Source organism: Cucurbita pepo, chromosome 8 (assembly GCF_057944985.1).
Source record: "Cucurbita pepo subsp. pepo isolate OVF chromosome 8, ASM5794498v1, whole genome shotgun sequence".
NCBI lineage: Eukaryota > Viridiplantae > Streptophyta > Magnoliopsida > Cucurbitales > Cucurbitaceae > Cucurbita > Cucurbita pepo.
The window spans coordinates 11,418,414-11,436,446 of NC_141805.1; the positions used below are offsets into that span (position 1 = coordinate 11,418,414).

Consider the following 18,033-nt stretch of genomic DNA (forward strand, 5'->3'; position numbering starts at 1 on the left):
AAATTTAAAATATATAAATAAATAAAAATTTAAAAATGAATGGCTTTCATATATTTAAAAATTAAAACTCCCCAATTTAAAGAAGAATAAAAAATATACATATTCAAGGAGCTTAGGTTTCTTTTTCCCATTTCAGAAAATCTATTTTAATTTCCGAAAATACATTTTAATGAATATGAAGATGAAGATTTAAATCTCGAACCTCTTAATCAAAGATCATCCGGTAATGAGCTCAAGTTGCATATGCACCATGACTTCTAATGATCATTATTCAAACTTATTGAGTGGCCATTGTGTTGTTCAATTGAATGAAGGCATTTGATAACCTAAAACGAGATGGTCGAACACTTTCTACATATAATTCACTTGTTTTCCACTTCCATCTCCAAAAAGATTGTTTACTTTGTATATAATGTTCAATATAATCTCAATCATTTTCTGTTACCTCCATCTTCCTCTGTGGCTTTCCTATAGTATTTCTGTCTGTAACCAAAAATGGCGGGGCAACGCGAGTTCTCTCTAACGCACGCCCTTTTCGGCAAGGCTGCTCACAGCTCCAGTTTTCATTCAACGGCAGCTTTCGGTTTGCTATCTACATTCCAACGGTTAGACCTTGCCCAAGCACCTGGAAATAATGAACTAGCCAGTATGCATATCAATACAAAAAGAATATTAGTACATTACTTAGGTAAATTTGCATAAAAACCTTCACAAACCAAACTGGAATAAGGAACAGATCAGATGATGATTGTATGAAATAGACAAGGGAACAGGGGAAAGAAAAAGGAATGTGATAGAATCATCTTTAGGGGTTTTAGCTACACAAGAATTTGACAAATACAAAAGAATAAAAAGGAGGAGATGATGAACAGCAGCTTATTAGTGAAACAATTCATCACATTTTTAAGTTTTTCTTTCTCCCTCGATAGCAGAGCTCACTCTTTGATTAAAATGCGAATGAGAACTACAAAGGGTAACCACACCTTCTTAGATCCCTCGTGAAGAAAGGATGTCTTAGTGCTTCCCTTGCCATGAGCCTCTCGGTGGGATCATAGCGTAAGAGGCCTTGCAGGAGATCAATCAAATCACCAGCAGAGTGATCGACATGCTGCATTACAAGGTTCTGCATGGAACATTTCAAAGGAGAAACACTACAGAATTACAAGCTTGAAACTTCAAAAAATAATGATAATAGTAAATAAAAGAAGTGGAAGGTGAAAATAAGTGGAAATAATTACCGGAAGCCTAGGTAACTTCCAGACTGCTCTCATGCTTTCACGAGATGTTACACTCTGGGGCCAATCAAGCTGCATGCCCCGCCTAAAGTATTTCTCAGCACGGCGACTGCAAAATTTATGACAAATTACGAATAATTAGAGCTTTGTCATTAACTCAAACCCGAAAATAAATAAATAAATAAATAAAAGGAGAACAAAATCCTTACTCAGCCCGCAGAACCATATGTTGAGGTAAGGGGCCCAAAACCTTCTCCATCATGGCAAGATGCTCCAAGTTTTCGTGTGTTTGAAAAAGTGCCTCGCCCTGCTTACCGAGCAAAAGATAAATTATTAAAGCAGAAGTCAAAAGATAATACATAGCTAGTTGTAAAAATAACTCGACTAATAAGAAAACAAAAAAAGGAAATTCATATTTTCCAAACTTTTTTTAAATCAACATTTTCATAGTGGCCAATTACCAACATAACTCCCCATGAAGCTGTAATGAGCAATAAGTCGTATAAAATCTCTCACCGTGATCTACAATATTTACAAGGATTCTTTCCCCAAAAAGCAGCCAAGACAGAAGAGCAATAAAAAGGAAATTCCCAATTCCAAATATTTTTAAACAAAGTTCAATTTTGATCGAGGAAAAATGAAATCTAGAAATCTAATGAAAGCAATAAATGGTTTAACCTATAGTCCAAATGATAGTGCTTACAGAACAAAGTTCAACAAGTATGCATCCCACGCTCCATAGGTCACAAGGATAGTTCCATCCTAGACCTGCAGGCAATACAACAGTGTGTAATTCAAGGGAGCGAGGCATAGCAACTGGTAAAACAATGATACTGCAACTGGAAATATGTACCCAGGATAACTTCAGGTGCCCTATAATGACGTGTGGAAACAATATAGCTGTGATCTTGATGTTCAGTAGTGGTACTTCCAAAATCAATGAGCTTGATCGCAGCTGACTTTGGAAGATTCTTGAAATAGGACCCGTCTTTTGCTGAACGTGATAAGAACTAGAATGCAGGAAGGGGGTTAGTTTATAAAAAGAGCAACATATATCAAACATCCAAAAATGTTCCCTTCCCACACATGACCGCAAAGGTGTTGGAAGCAATCAGTATACCTTATGGTCTGGCACTCTAATGAACTCTGAGGAAACAAGAAGAATATTCTCTGGCTTCAAATCAGTGTGAATCAGCCGTAGCTCGTGCATAACTACATATAATCATTGAAAAGGTTAATAAGACAGATATCTGTTATATGTCTAATATTTCATGCACCAGCAAACAAACTTGAATTTCAGTAGGCATCATATATTTCAATAAGATATTCTAGGATCCATGTTGCATTTATTCAAGCATCAAGTAAATAACAAAAATTGCAAGAATTATTCACACACATGCTACAGACTCCAGAAGTTGTCTGGCAAACTCCCGAACAAGATCAATGGGAAATGAACGGTAGCTGTTTTTGCGAAGAAAATCGTATAAGCTTGGTCCAAGCTTCTCAAATACCTGCCGAAACCATTTAAATTCATCTGCAAGTTTCCTTTTAACTCACACAATATTCAGGCATGGAGAAACTAGTATTGCCCCTCCAAATTAATCAAATCAGGAGATATTAACAAATACTTACAATACATATATGATTACGATAGTCAAACCAATTCCGAATTTGCACACAACTGCAAGGAATGAAACCACTTATACTAGTATTTACTTTGAACTTCTCCAACAAAAGAGTGAAGTAAGATTGAACAAATCTTACCGAGTGCCTCCAATATCATGCCTGGCCAGCCTTTGTAGGACATCAATTTCAATCATGGCAGCTTCCCGATATTTGCTTATAGAACGAACAATTTTAATAGCCACAACCTCTTTTTTCTCACTATCCAAGCATTCTAAGACTTGTCCAAATGTTCCTATAGAGATGGGGAAAATTTTATTGAATTTTGTAAAGAGAAAAGACAAATAAACAAATAAACCCATAAAATACACCAAGAGAGAGCAACAGAGATGAATATAGATACATAGAGAAGAAGATAAAACTAGGTTCCTGAAGCTGCTATACTAACCTTCACCCATTTTGCTCAGAATTCTGTCTGCAGAAGGCATAAACAGGGATATCAGCTAATGCCAGAGGTATAACAATAATAGGCACAAGTATCAAGAAATACGCGGTGGGAAATAAAGAATCAACGTTTCTACCATCTATTACTACGTCCAAGATGCAACAGTTAATCAGATAACTTCCAAATTAGAAACAAATTCCAAAAAATTTACAATTAATCTGATCCCTCTCACAAAGTGTCAAAAATGCACCAAGGGATGACAATGACCATATCATGAGAAAACGAAAAACAAGTTCATATGCTACAGTAAGAGAACTGGGAGATACTTACAACGAGGAGTTAAACATTCTCCAATGGAGAATACATAGTGTCCATCTTTGTCATCAGGCCTCCATGGAGGAGATCCAAGGCGCGGTGCCCCCCTGCAATACATAGTCGGATATCCATAATTGGAAAATTGCCCGTTCCCAAATTCCTGCCCGCAGTATGGTGGTGGAACAACCTGAATTCATAACAAGTCAAAACTCAAAGTTAAACATAAGTGCAGAATCATCGAAGTACAAACGCTTTGGTCCCTAGATCTCATCATACGTTGAAAAGCCATAAAGAGCCGATTCAATTTCCACGATTTGAAATTTTCAATCTCCATTCCACAAGCACAAGTTATTGTATAACATGGTAAATGAATTATAACGATAACCAGGTCCTCAAAACGAAGAATTAGATTTAAAAATACAAAATAAAACTCATAAATCCCAACATGCACGAAAGAGTAACAACCAGTACCTTCGGAGGAGGAACAGGAGGAGGCATATCCCAAGCTAATCTCTGCCTCTTCTTCGGGCGTTTATCCATATTTTTGTGCGGAAATTCAATCATCCTTTGCGTTTCCATTTTGCCTGGTTTTTCCCCAATTTTCTCTTCTTCTCTCGTAACAGAGAATTCCAAGAGAAATCGTAGATCACAACAACACAAACCTGAAATCCGAAGATCAATTCGAAGCAAATCTGAGGGAATGAAGTATAGAAGATGACGAAAATTCAACCTTCGTAACCCTAATCGTGGAACAGATCTCGAACAGAAGTTCGGACCAGTTCGGGATTAACCCAGATTGATGAGCATCCTAACTTAACCAGCAATAGCGGTTTATTTCCCTAACTATGGTTAGGAACAAGTGGGCCCATCCTCTTCGAAAAAGTTTAGTTTTCACGGAGGCGGGAACATGAAAATGGGTGCCCTTTCTGGTGGCGCTCACGAAAAAGGAAAGCCCACTGATATTTTTTATCCAAAATGTGGGCCTACAGCCCATTATAAGTAAAAAGACTAAATTACCCTTCGATATTTCTAAATTTCTATATTCTTTTTCAATTAAGAAATATATATTAACTAATCGAAATATATTTTTTATATTTAAATTCTTAATTAAGTTTTAAAAATAAAAAAATATTTTAATATAAAACCGATATATATATATATATATCTTTATATTTATGAAAAAATACAAGAGTGTTCATATGATTCGAGAATCCAACTAATTTGTACTACCCAACTGAAACCATAAAAGTTGGGTTGGATTGAACTTAAATTTTTTTAAAAACAAAAAATTCGAGTCAGGTCAACTTATAATAGAGTTACAATTCTACCATACATTTAAGATTATAAGAAAAATTAAGAATATTTTACCTTTCGTAGCTGATGTTAGTGACGTGTCATCACTTGTGAATATTTGATATTTTGAGTTTTGTAGAACCTGAAAATAGAGAGTTGGGTTGGGTTATGAACTCTATTTAGATGGTTGTGTTCACCAACTCAATCAATCTGAAATTTCAAATTGATCTAAAAGATTTTCTCAACTCAACCTAATTTGTGTAAGCTCCTTAAAAAAATATCCTATTTCCAGATTGACAGACTCTAACCTATGTATAAACTTTTGGCGAAGAAAGACAATTTAATTTCAAACTTAAATTTATGAATTAAATTAATGTTGGTAGTTGAAGTTGTTAAACAAGAAAGATTAAGCCAATTGAATGTCGTTGTCTTGGAAAAGACATTACAAAAATCCAAAGAAAGAAACAAAAACACATAGTCAAGGATTTAAAATCGACTTGAAAATGATTAATTAATGTTAATTGCAACGTGATTAACGACAAGTTCATCTCCCTAAGCTCCCAAAATTTTGAAACTCTGCCCATTTCGAGGTTAGCGTTTCTTTTGTTGAAAATCTCTCAGATTCACATGTAAAAAAATTGTATTAAATTATTAAAAAAAAAAAAAAAAACTTTTAATTTATGGTTTTTGTTTTATTTATATTATTGATTTTTTTTTATGTGAAAAAACGTTAAAATTGTATTTTAATAATACTTTTTTATTTTCAAAAGTTTTAAAAATAAATTATTATTGTAATAAAATAAAGATAAGGGTAGTGATATGAAGTCATGATAACACATTTTAAATCATTAGTCCTTCTTCCCCAACCACTAATCTTCCAAATTTTAAATGATTAATTTATCCTTATATCGTTCCATCATGGAGCAATGATTAATTCAACTTTAACTTTCCCTTTAAATTATTTAATATTATTTAATAATTACGTTCCAGAATAAAGTCAACAGATACTAACACATAATCATTAGATATGTTCATTTAGCACGCAAGATTCGAGCTCTAAATTGAGTAAAATAATCGAAATTAGAACAATTTCTCCCCGTTAGTAAAATGGGGTCGGGAAATGGAAAACAGGGTCTGGAGAGATTTTTTCCCGTTAGTTAAATGAGGTCGAGGATGGAAATTATATCCCCGTCTCACCCCACCTCACTTTATATATGTATAATTTTTTAATATGACGGGGAAAAACTCTTCGGGGATAACTTGATTCCCGTAAGTAATTTTTTTTTTACAGGGACGAGGATAGGAAAGACTTTCCTATCTCTTCTCGGTTCTATGAACATCTTTATCGTCTTTTTGAAATAATAAAAAGCAAAAAAGGGTCATGATGGGATGACTCCCTTAATGAAATAATAATTACATCTATATATATATATATATATATTCCATAGTATATACTAGTGAGAAAATTAACGTGAAGTTCTATTAATCACCCCACGTGATTACATCAAGTTTCGACTTTATTTTAATTTTTATAATATGGTTTAATTATTATAATTTTTCGGTGACATCACTTGTAACAACCCAAGTCAATCGCTAGATATTGTCTGTTTTGGGTCATTGTGTACCGCGTTAGTTTCACGGTATTGTGAGATCCCATATCGGTTGGAGAGAGAAATAAAACATTCCTTCCTCTCCTTATTCTACACGTTTTAAAATCGTGAGGTTGACGACAATACGTAACGTGCCAAAGCAGACAATATCTATTAGTAGTGGGCTTGGGTTGTTACAAATAGTATTAGAGCTAGTTGATTATTATAAATGGTATCAGAATCAGACATCGGGTGAGGATGTTGGGCCTCCAAAGAGGGTGAATCGTGAGATCCCACATCGGATGGAGATCAGTATAAAATATTTCTTCCTCTCATTATTAGACGCGTTTTAAAACCGTGAGGCTAACGACGATACGTAACAGGTCAAAATAGACAATATCTGGTAGTAGTGGGTTTGGACTGCTACATCACTTGTTGCCGTTGTTGGTCGTTGCAGCAACACTAATGTGGGTCATGCTTCAAAATGGAACAAAACAAATTGATTCAGTATGTGTCGACAGGAGAAGCACGGTTCAAAGGTTGAAGATCGGTAATTCCTTTCCCGCTTACTCTGTCTTTTCTAATTTTCTTTCTTTTTTACCTCGTTCTCGGGTGCTAGACCTAGACCTATCAAGATAAGGAAATTCAAATCAAATTCGATCGATCAAGTTTTAAAGTATTTCATATAAATTTCATTTAATGAGATTTTAGTTGAAAGGTTACCCAACTTAGTTGCCTTAGGCTAATCCCAACCGAGATCTTCAGAATCTGCAAGAGCTCGTACAACCGTCCACGTGGAATTTCCCTTCCCAGTGGGACACTTGTCGCTCTGATATTGGTCTGTCGTACAAAATATGGCCAATCCAAACAAAAACAATGAACCTTCAACTAATAAATATTTTTTTAAATTAATTTCCAGGTTTTTGTATTTAATTTACTGGAAAACGTGATCGGGTGTAGCGCACACACGGTGAAATTATTTAAATATATATTTAATTCATTTTTATAATTATCTTTGCGTGTTTCTCCCCAAAATCTTTGACTATAAAGGCAGTCAAATGGCCACGTGTAAACGCCAATATTCGGCGTGAAAATATTAATTTTTTCATTTATAATTGTTTTATAAAAAAATATAAAAAAATATTCATAAATTTTAAATTTTATCTAAAAAAATATTTAAAATTTTAAAAGTTTTAATAATATCTTTTTAACTTCAAAAAAAAAAAAAAAAAATCCTTAATTTTAACTTTTTATCAGTGTTTCAAAAATACTATTAAATTTTAAAAAAATTTATTAATACATTTTAATTTTTTTTAAACATTAATAAAATACGATTACTCTTATGTTTCAAAAACACTAATTAAATTTTAAAATTAATATTAATATCTTTTACCTTAAAAAAATAATAATAATAAAGTATTTTTTTTATTAATTTAGCCACACAAAAAAAATTACAAATTTTATACGATTTAATATTTAAATTTTGTGAAATAAAATTTATATTCCCGACTTTACTATTATTATTTTGTTATTTATATTTGTGACGTCTGAGTAAATAAAAAGTACTATTTAAATGAGAATAATTTTGAATATATAAAATTATTATTAAAAAAAGAAATAAATAATTATTATTTTAATCTCTATTAATGTAAGCTAGTTAATTTTATGATATTAATGCATCATCGTAGGTTAGGTCTAATCATATCTAAATAAAGTTAACTGTGTTAGCGTGTCTCGAACATCCTAGTTAGTGAGAAATAACCAAATAGAAAGTTGTCAATTTGTCAAGGCTGGAGCTATCAGCTGACGGCGAAGGTTCAATACAATGGGGTCCGGATTGTTATATAAACCACTAACGTACTAAAAACACGATTCAAATCCAACGTTAGCCGAAAGAAACCCGACTATAACTAAATCCAAAACTACATAACCATCCAAACATAATTATTTAATGATAACATCGCTCGATTCGTGTTACCGCAATTTTGTTGCCACGAATCTGGAGATTGCTATTTTGGAGGCTTCTTATGAAATTTTGGGAATATTCCCTTCTTTGAAGCAATTTTTTATTTTTTTTGGCAAATAACTAAAAATATTGAAAAATCATAGTTTATGATGGATTTTTTATTTTATTTTATTTTATTTTATTTTATTTTATTTGGTAGAAAGTTCCTCATCCACTTAAAATATCTTGGGATATTATCTATTCACTATATAAACCATTTTAAATATCTTCGTTTTTTTATGTGACTAAATAAAATGGTCCATAATATTAATAATAATTAAAGAATAAATTATATTTTAAAATGTATCGGACAGATATTTGAACTTTTCACTGTCTGTTAAGTGTTAATGAGAATGATGCATGGGTGGGAGCATGGCCAGAACGCTCGTGTACATACTAAAGCCTATCTCTATAAAGTATGAACGATTGGCAACCATTTGAAGCAAGAAGTAAGGTATAACGAACCTTCAATCGAGAGTTATAAGCTTTTCGTTTCTGGGTATCGAGTTTTCGGGTTCAACTCGAATTCGAGAGTTACAGTTTACAGTCCACCATTTCCCACCAAACTTGATCCCGAACCTTCTAAACAAAATTACCCACAAGTTTAGTGAAGAACGAAAGCGCTGAAACAGGGAAAGTGAAAATCTCGTTAATCCGTTCATGTGATTCACTAATTAGACGACAAAACATTTGACCACCTTAACAGAGTCATAATTACTCTCAACGTTTACCCGTGGTTTGAAATCTGTATTTAACTTTAAAAATTTAATAAACTTAGTGTAACATCTTTAATTTTTTTAAACACCGATAATTAAATTGGAAATTTTTATACGCTAATCAAACTTTATCAATTGAGTTGTCGTTCGTCCTTTCAAGTGGAATATATATATACATTTTTAATATAATCTTAGTTTATTATAATATAAATTAATACGAATAATGAGTGTGTGACAAATTAAATAAGGCATAGTTTAGCAAGTACATTTTTGGGTTATGAATAAAGATGGGAAAGTGATAAAATCATAATTATAAAGCATATGGTACTTCTTTGATTTAAAGCCATCAATTTCTCTTAATTTTAAATTATTTTATTATAAATGGAAATGTTTTTTTATTTAATAAATATAAAGGGAAATATTAACTATCATTGAGGGATGCAAAACCATTATTCAAAAAAATAATTATGTATTTTTAATTCAAATGTATGTGAATTGTTTTTAAATAAATAATTAAAATTTTAAGAATTATACATTTAATAAAAAAATTATATTGTCACAAATTTTAAATTTTTATTACTAAAAAAATACATTAATTTTTAACCTTAATAAAATAACCATATTAAATAAATTAAACCTAAATATTTCTTATTTTATAAATTAATTATTTCAAAATCTAAAATTTATAGTTATATTTTAAAAATCTTGGCTAGAAAGTAAATGAAAATATTATAATTATTTAAATTATTTAAAAACATGTTTATAATGATAAAAGTGCCTTTAATATTTTTTAAATTGTACCATACTAATATTAGCTTAAAATTTTAAAAATAATTAAAAAATAATAATGGCAATTTTAATAAAAATACAGTATTTTTCTGTCTTGTATAAAATGAAGCCAAACGAAAAGAGATGGCAGTAATTCCCTTTCCCCTTCCCATTCTCTCTACTCTTCACTACAATAACCCCAAAACCGCCGCCTTCCCTCCTCCTCCTCCGCCGTCTCCTCCGCCGTCTCCTCCATCTCAACAACCATGGCTTCTTGAATTTACCCTGTAAGTCCTCCAATTCTCCTAATTTTACCTCTATTTTCCTTCGACGATCGACTAATTAAGAAAATGATCGTGAGTTTATAAGTAAAATATACATCTTTATTAGTATGCAAAATCACGAGAGCTTACGCTTAAAGTGGATGATATGATATATTGTGTAGATTCGTGATTTCTAACCTGTTTTCTAAGAAACCCGAGCTGAAATTATGAGAAAATTTAACTTTTTGGGAACTGGGATTTGATCATGTTCATAAGATCTGAAAAGGGTTGCTGAAAATTCACTCATTTTGTTGTTTAATTTGCTCTGTTTTTGGTTCTTCGCCGGAGGCAGGCTGGCTGGCTGGCTGGCTGTCTGGATTTTTGGTGCAACTGGGTCTTTTATATTAGCCGTTGAAAACGCTTAATTAAAAGAATTTAAAACAATAGTTAAGGTCAGTTTCGAACCCCCTCTTGGTATTAGATTATTAATCAACCACTTAATTACGCCTTTTTTTTTAATTAATTACTTAGTTTAGTATTAAAAAAATGAAAAGGTTATGATTTGGATGTTTTGGCCATCATTGTCTGTCCTCCTCCGCCGTTTCAGTCGCAGACTTTTGGCCGGATTTTTAAAAATACAAAAGAAAAGCTGTGGGTTCGTTTCTCGGCGGTTGTCGGCGGCGGAGCCAATGGGAATCAAACGAGGGAAAATCTTTAAGGTAAGAATTTGTCGTGTGAGATTTGATTTCCGACATGTCGTTTTTCGGGTCTTGCTTACGTTGTTTTGTCGACTTGTTTCTCCGCCGCAGTCATCGTGGCCGAGAGTTGTTGCAAGGAAGTGGCTGAATTTTCCGGCCGACAAGGTTCCTTTCCCGTCCGATTTCGTCACTCGAGGTAAATTTTAAAATTTTTTAATCGCAGTTAAAATTGATTCTAAAGTATTATTTATATTAACAAATTAATTTATTATTAAGCTTGAATTTAGACACCTTCAGATGTTATTAAACTAAAAAAATTATTTTTTAATTCTAATATTTTTGATGGGACGAACTTTCCCTCTCCTATAAGTTTGGAGTTTTAACTTTTTTCAAAAGATTAATTTTTTTTTTACATTTACGGAAATTCTTATATTATTTTTTGCTAAAACTAATTTTGTCACGAGGTCGAGTGTCTGTGGAGTAAGACAATAATTATTTCCGCTCGATTTTATTTTTTCACTTCTAAAAATAAATAAGAATGCGTATTTCATTAAATTAAAATTGATTTTTTAAAATTGTATAATTACTAATTAGATTTCTCATTGGATGTTTCATTTAACAGGGAGGAAGAAGAGCTGCCCCGATCAAGACAGGTGCGCCGTCGCGCCGGAGGATATGGGAGGTAATTTAAGAAAATCACCGTGCTATGACAGTAATAATTTTCTACACTTCTGATCTATGCCACGTGTACGGTTGATGATGCGGGTGTAAGATTTAGTATAGTTCTGACATCTGCAGAGTATAGGCTACTAGAATTACTATTCTTTATTTATTTTTTGCATTCCACGTGTCCGTTTATGATTGGATGTGGGAATTTCTAGTTGAAAGGTGGACAATGGAGAAGACAAGGGGACTTGGAGATCAAACGCTGAACTTGAGGTAATTATTTTCATTTTTGAATTAAATTAATATTTTGGCAATATATTTTCAAATAATACTTAAAATTAGTTTATAAGATTAGATTATTATGAATTTTCTAGAACTAAATTATTCCTTCTTACCATTCATTCTATAATTTGATCCCATTATGGAATAAAAAAATTATTATTATCATTATTAAAAAAAATCGATAATAATTAGCTTCAAATGGATACTAATTCAATCGTAAGTATAAAGAGTTTATAGTTATTTGAAAATATAACGATTAAAATAAAAAAATATGATTTTAATATATATGGGATAATATTAATTATTTTTTTTGTAAAATAAAATGATATATAATAATATTATTTGATTGGGGGAATCAGGATGCTGGTAGGGACATGGAATGTGGGAGGAAAGCCACCAAAGGAAGGTTTGGACATGAGGGATTGGCTCAACTCTCCAACCCCAATTGATATTTATGTTCTTGGGTACTCTCTCTTTCTCTCTCTTGCTTGTTTTTGTAAAATATTTTCTAACTTTTCTCCATCCATGTAAGAAGATTCTAGCATATTTGTATGCAACCAAATACATATACTATTTATCTACCGGTCAAGAGTATGTATAGATTGTGGAGTGGAAATTCGAACATTTAAAAAGTTTAAAGAAAAAAGTAGATGTTTGAGATCCTATATTGGTTAGAGAGGAAACTGAATGTGATACGTAATAGGCAAAAATAAACCATATCTGCTAGTAATGAACTTGAGCTGTTATAAATTGTATCAGAGTCAGACACCGTGTATTGTGCCAGCGAGGACGCTGATCCCCCAAGAAGGTGGATTGTGAAATCTAATATCAGTTGGAGAAAAAAATAAAATATATTTTTTATAAGAGTGTAGAAACATCCCTAGGGACATCAGTAATTGATGCATTGATCATCAGTAATTTAATTAAATTTATTAATATATATGTTAAAGGGTACCTCTTAATCGATTACTTGTATTATTTTTCTTAATAGGTTCCAAGAAATCGTCCCTCTAAATGCAGGCAATGTGCTTGGGGCGGAGGACAGTGGCCCTGCTGCCCAATGGCTAGCCCTTATCCAGGAAGCCCTGAACACCAACCAGCGCCAAGCAGTACAGACGCCGAGGCAAAGTTTCTCAGACTTTCTCGCTTTAGAAGACAACAATGGCAGTGACAAAACTGGGGTGTGCTTGTCGGGTAACTCGATGCAACAACGATATTGCCTAGTAGCAAGCAAGCAGATGGTAGGGATATTCTTGTGTGTATGGATTCGAGCAGATCTTTGCAAACACGTCTCGAATCTGAAGGTCTCCAATGTCGGGAGAGGTGTCATGGGGTTCCTTGGCAACAAGGTGAGCCACTATTGTATTAAAGATACTAGAGTCATTGAATTCGAGTCAAACCCGAATGACGTTTTGTGGTGTATTAACAGGGATCTGTGTCAATCAGTATAACACTGCACCAAACAACCTTTTGCTTTGTCTGCACACATTTGACTTCAGGGGAGAAGGAAGGTGATGAAGTAAAAAGAAACTCAGATGTGAGTGAAATTTTGAAGAAAACTAGGTTTTCACATTCTTGTAGAGCTACTACTGGAGCACAGTTACCCCCTCCTGAGACCATATTGGATCATGAGTAAATCCCATTTTCCTTTCTTATTAATTACCCGACCGAATCAAACCATTTGTGAAGGTTGTGATCCTAACATAAAATTATATGCAGCAAGGTCATCTGGCTCGGGGATCTGAATTATCGCCTTACGACTGGCTGTGGGGAAACATACGAGCTTCTTAGGAAGAAGGATTGGCAGGCACTTCTAGAGAAAGATCAGGTGAGTTCAATGAACAAAAACTTCAAATCAACTAGAGTTTGTTCGTCTCCTAGAACGAAACCTTAAAATCTCGTTCAAATCGGTTTTGGTCTATTCAATCTATTGGCAGCTAAAGTTAGAGCAAAAGGCTGGTCGAGTGTTTGAAGGGTGGGAAGAAGGACGAATACAGTTTGCTCCAACTTACAAATATATTACCAATTCTGACCATTATGTTGCATTGTCGTCCAACTCGAAGCCATCCAGAGAGAAACGGCGAACTCCAGCTTGGTAAGTTTGGCAATGCTGCAAGATCTGCAAAAATAAAACTTATGTTTCTGATCAGATTCTTTCTATTGAAATTTGGTAGGTGTGATCGAATCTTGTGGAGAGGGGTAGGAATGAAGCAGATGTGGTATACAAGAGGGGAGTGCAGATTCTCAGATCACAGACCTGTTTACTCCCTCTTTTCAGTCCAAGTCGACTTAGCAAACGAGAATCTCTCAAATACCAACTCAACCATCACTGCTGCAACGAAACCGTCATTCGAAGCTGCTTTGTCATCTTTATGTGCAGCCAAAGTCCAAGCTGAAGAGCTCTTTCTCAGTTCAGAGACCATTGATGCCTCCCAAAACCCTCCCTAAACCTTTCAATAACTGTAACTAGTACTCTCATGACTCCACTTTAGGAATGTATCCAATGTATATATGATTTCATGGTTTTCAACAGCTGAGAATTGAAGCTGCAAGCTCAAGCTGCCTGGCTGTTTCCCATCGATTAAGCAAACAGTAGGTGGTGGAAGCTCAAGTGCTTGAGCGTGAAGCGCATACCATACATTTCGGTCTGGTGATTCTTTTATTTTGTTGAAGGAAAAGGAATCAAATCAAGCAAGATGTGGGCGTCAAGCTCAAATTTTTTACACAGTTTTTCGAGATGTTTGTAGATATAGGACTGTTGGATTTCAATGTTAATATGGGTTGAAGGTGGACGGTAGAGTCTATAATCAAGCAAGAAAAGATAGGAAATGGAAAGGATATTGTGACTGCATCACTAATTCACTCTTACATGTTTATATTTTATAGTGTTCTTATTTCTTCATACGGGTATGTTCAATTTCTAACTAACTGAATGTTCAGGTCATCGTCCATAAATGTGTAATTTCCTATCACAGAAAAAGAATTGATTCTGAAAAATGGGTAGAGGAGTAGACTCAGCTTGCAACTTTCAGAACTAATTAAAGAAGATAAGCTATGGAAACACTAGTAAACTCAACTACGGAAAGCAGTTATATTGAAAATATGAAACTTCTTTTTCAGTTTGAAATGAGATATGTGGTAGATGAACCATATAATTAATTTCCTGATAAGGATTGACTATGAACTCCCAAATTGAGTTCTACTATTAGCAGTACTAGTGAGAGAAAAAAAAAAAAAAGACGGAAAGAAATGCGAGTAACCTAATTGTATTGCCTTGCAAGTAAACCACCTTTGGTGTAGCAGTCTTAAGATCCACAGCAAGCCGACTTCTGAGCAGTTTGGGAAGCCCCTGCTCCATTATCTGCTTGGTTTATCTTGATTGTTTGAGGCTGCAAAATCCCACCAGGTAAGAGAGGGGATGTACAAAGAAAGAATTTATGGCTAAAATAACACAAAATTTTATACCTCAGCCTTAGAATCGCTGTCAGATAGCCTTTGTTTAATATCCTTAGCTATGGAGAAGAAAACTTCTTCCACATTCAAATTTGTCTTTGCACTCTGAAATACACAACATCTTCAAGATATATGATCTAAACTAACTACCCAGGAAATACGTTCGAGAGCTGCTAAATATTTTACTTACAGTCTCAAAAAACTTGATGCCATACTCATCTGCGAGAGCTTGACCTTTGGATGTAGGAACGGCCTAAACAAAAGTTCGAGTTTTAATTACCAATTCACTGAGATTTGAACAATCATAGATTTCTGGAGGAAGTGGATTTGAAAACATACAAGTTGAAGTTGCAAAAAACGTAGAAAAAATACATACCCTTTTGCTCTCATCCATATCAGCCTTGTTACCCACCAGTATCTTGTTGACATTGTCAGAAGCATGTTGTTCAATGTTACGGATCCAATTTCTAATGTCTGAATAAATTAAAAAATAAATAAGAAAAGGAAAAAGGAAAAGAAAATCATGTCTTGACAAGCAACTAAGATGTTAATAAGAACATAGATAATGTCATGAAGAAAAGAAGATGTTCCTTTACGCAATAAAGAACGAGAAAAGCTACTCTAGTACAACTATCTTCAATGGCAAATTTCTGAACCGACTGTAGTCCTACTATGAACTTAAAAGAGCAACCAGCATCTTCAGATCTTTAACCTTTGGTTTAAGGTAGAGAAGAATTACTGTTAAATGATGACTCGTCTGTGACATCGTACACTAGCAAAATGCCCATGGCTCCACGGTAGTAAGCTGCAGAAATAAAATTTTACTTGAGACTTGGTGGACCTCCCAGAAATAGGAGGAAACATTTACATACGAAAACTAAATAAATAAGATCAAATCCTCATGAGTAATCAAATATATTATGTATGAAAATTTGTCAGCATGTAAATCTACATAGAAATTTCTAAAAATCATCCAGAATATCACAAGAAGCAGAAGTCCATACTCATCAGGAAATAAAAACTTGCAAGGATGGAGATTAAGGATTGCAAACATTTATATGAAGATTAATCCTCTAGAAATTTAAGAAGCATGAAATAATGCGTTGGAATAAAGTAGAAAGAAAAATTAAATGACTTCCAGAACTCTTCTGCAACTGCATATTTCAATATTGCTAATAAGAGTAAACGTTAATAAGAATGTGTACAGACCAGTTGTAATTGTTCTAAACCGCTCCTGACCAGCGGTATCCCAAATTTGCAATTTAATCCGTTTTCCATCAAGCTCAATGGTTCTAATCTTGAAATCAATGCTGTTCGAGAACAACCAAGTAAATGAAATCAGGAAGAGCAGACAAAGGAAGTAAAATAGAAAATGTATTAATTTCGATATTACAGTGTAGAATGCACGTACCCTATGGTTGTGATGAAGCTGGTGGTGAAGGAGCCGTCGGAGAACCGCAACAGAAGGCAACTCTTTCCCACACCTGCCTTGTCATGTCACATGAAATAGCTTCTAAACTTGTAATTTAGGAGTCCAAGTAGAAAACGAAATCCTACCGGTACAATACATCTCTCACAACAAAAACTATAACAATATTCTATTATCCTACAAACGAGTTAATGACAAATCCTTTCGGGAACTTCACCGCTAATCCATCAACAATTTATTATGCACTACATTCTAATCGTGAAATCCACTTATCTCGCGACAAGAAGCAGCTCATGAACTCAAATTCCTACCAGAAAAACGAATTCCTACGGATATAACACAACTCTCACATAACAAAAACTATAGCAACTTTCTCTAATCATACCAATGAAAAACCACTTCGGGTATCTCACCATTAATCCATACCACGCATACTAGATTCCAATAACGAGATCCTCAAATCATCGATATTAATGAACGCATTCGTATATAAAAACAAAAATCCAATTAACATCCAGTAATTTCACAATTACTGATTATAAATCGAACGAAACCACAAGATCGAAGCTCGAAAAGAACAAGAAAGCAAAATTAACGCACCGCTGTCGCCGATCAGCAGAAGCTTGATGAGATAATCGTAATCAGCTCGAGCTCGTGCAGGTGGAGCAGCCATTGAGAAAAACGAAGAGTGCAACTACAAGATCTGGAGAGAATGAAAAATGAGAGATACGACGAGAGAGATGCCGTCGCCTGGTCCGGCGGTACCGAAACGGCCGTTGAAATCGTTTTCCGGGAGCGGAAAGAGGAATTTTTTTTTCTTCTTTTTTTCTTTTTCAAATTGCTCCTAGTTTCAGTCTTAAGGCTGTGGGGGGAAGAACTCCGCGACCGGTGGATTTTCATACGATTTCATATCTCAGTTGATCCGACGGACAAAAACGAATCTGTAAATCCGCGCCTTCATTTCTTTTAGGGGCACTCTTCTGTGCAATAGTTCGGGTATATACGACGTCGTTTACTACTGGCTGGAAATAGTAAACGGGCAAAAACGAATCTGTAAATCCGCGCCTTCATTTCTTATAGGGGCACTCTTCTGTGCAATAGTTCGGATATATACGACGTCGTTTGTTGATGGCTGGAAATAGTAAACGTTCATTGCCCACTCACCTATGCCACGTCACACCAAAGAAGACATGTAGCTTTTTATTTTTTATTTTTTATTCTTTATTCTGATTTGTTAAAATAAAATAAAATTG

At 34.0% G+C, this 18,033-nt stretch overlaps 3 protein-coding genes across 4 annotated transcripts; 1 reads left to right on the forward strand and 2 right to left on the reverse strand.

The window, feature by feature from the left end:
* Positions 1–227: 227 nt before the first annotated feature.
* Positions 228–4,426, reverse strand: LOC111800394 (serine/threonine-protein kinase AFC1). Its single transcript, XM_023684065.2, is given in 14 exon segments — positions 228–623; positions 625–639; positions 984–1,123; positions 1,239–1,344; positions 1,445–1,542; positions 1,939–2,003; positions 2,089–2,245; positions 2,356–2,447; positions 2,632–2,746; positions 2,868–2,916; positions 3,000–3,153; positions 3,307–3,333; positions 3,634–3,805; positions 4,090–4,426. Coding segments are annotated over 14 exon segments (1,329 nt in total). The 5' UTR covers positions 4,198–4,426; the 3' UTR covers positions 228–592.
* A 5,707-nt stretch (positions 4,427–10,133) lies between these two features.
* Positions 10,134–14,800, forward strand: LOC111800393 (type I inositol polyphosphate 5-phosphatase 8). Of its 2 annotated transcripts, none has more exons than XM_023684063.2 (11): positions 10,134–10,276; positions 10,860–10,971; positions 11,062–11,146; positions 11,573–11,632; positions 11,832–11,889; positions 12,258–12,362; positions 12,890–13,247; positions 13,328–13,530; positions 13,618–13,726; positions 13,836–13,993; positions 14,073–14,800. In XM_023684063.2, exons 1-11 carry the CDS (start codon positions 10,134–10,136, stop codon positions 14,344–14,346), a joined length of 1,665 nt encoding a protein of 554 aa, XP_023539831.2. In that variant the 3' UTR covers positions 14,347–14,800. The 2 variants fall into 2 exon arrangements, with proteins under 2 accessions (XP_023539831.2, XP_086982556.1); XM_087126430.1 differs by lacking the exon at positions 10,134–10,276 and adding an exon at positions 10,605–10,704.
* Positions 14,801–14,965: 165 nt separating this feature from the next.
* On the reverse strand, positions 14,966–17,656 carry LOC111800392 (ras-related protein RABE1a). The gene is made up of 8 exons (XM_087126433.1): positions 17,381–17,656; positions 16,763–16,835; positions 16,561–16,661; positions 16,091–16,156; positions 15,728–15,825; positions 15,542–15,604; positions 15,364–15,456; positions 14,966–15,287 (listed from the first exon to the last, which is right to left on the reverse strand). Exons 1-8 carry the CDS (start codon positions 17,451–17,453, stop codon positions 15,204–15,206), a joined length of 651 nt encoding a protein of 216 aa, XP_086982559.1. The 5' UTR covers positions 17,454–17,656; the 3' UTR covers positions 14,966–15,203.
* Between the last annotated feature and the right edge of the window lie 377 nt (positions 17,657–18,033).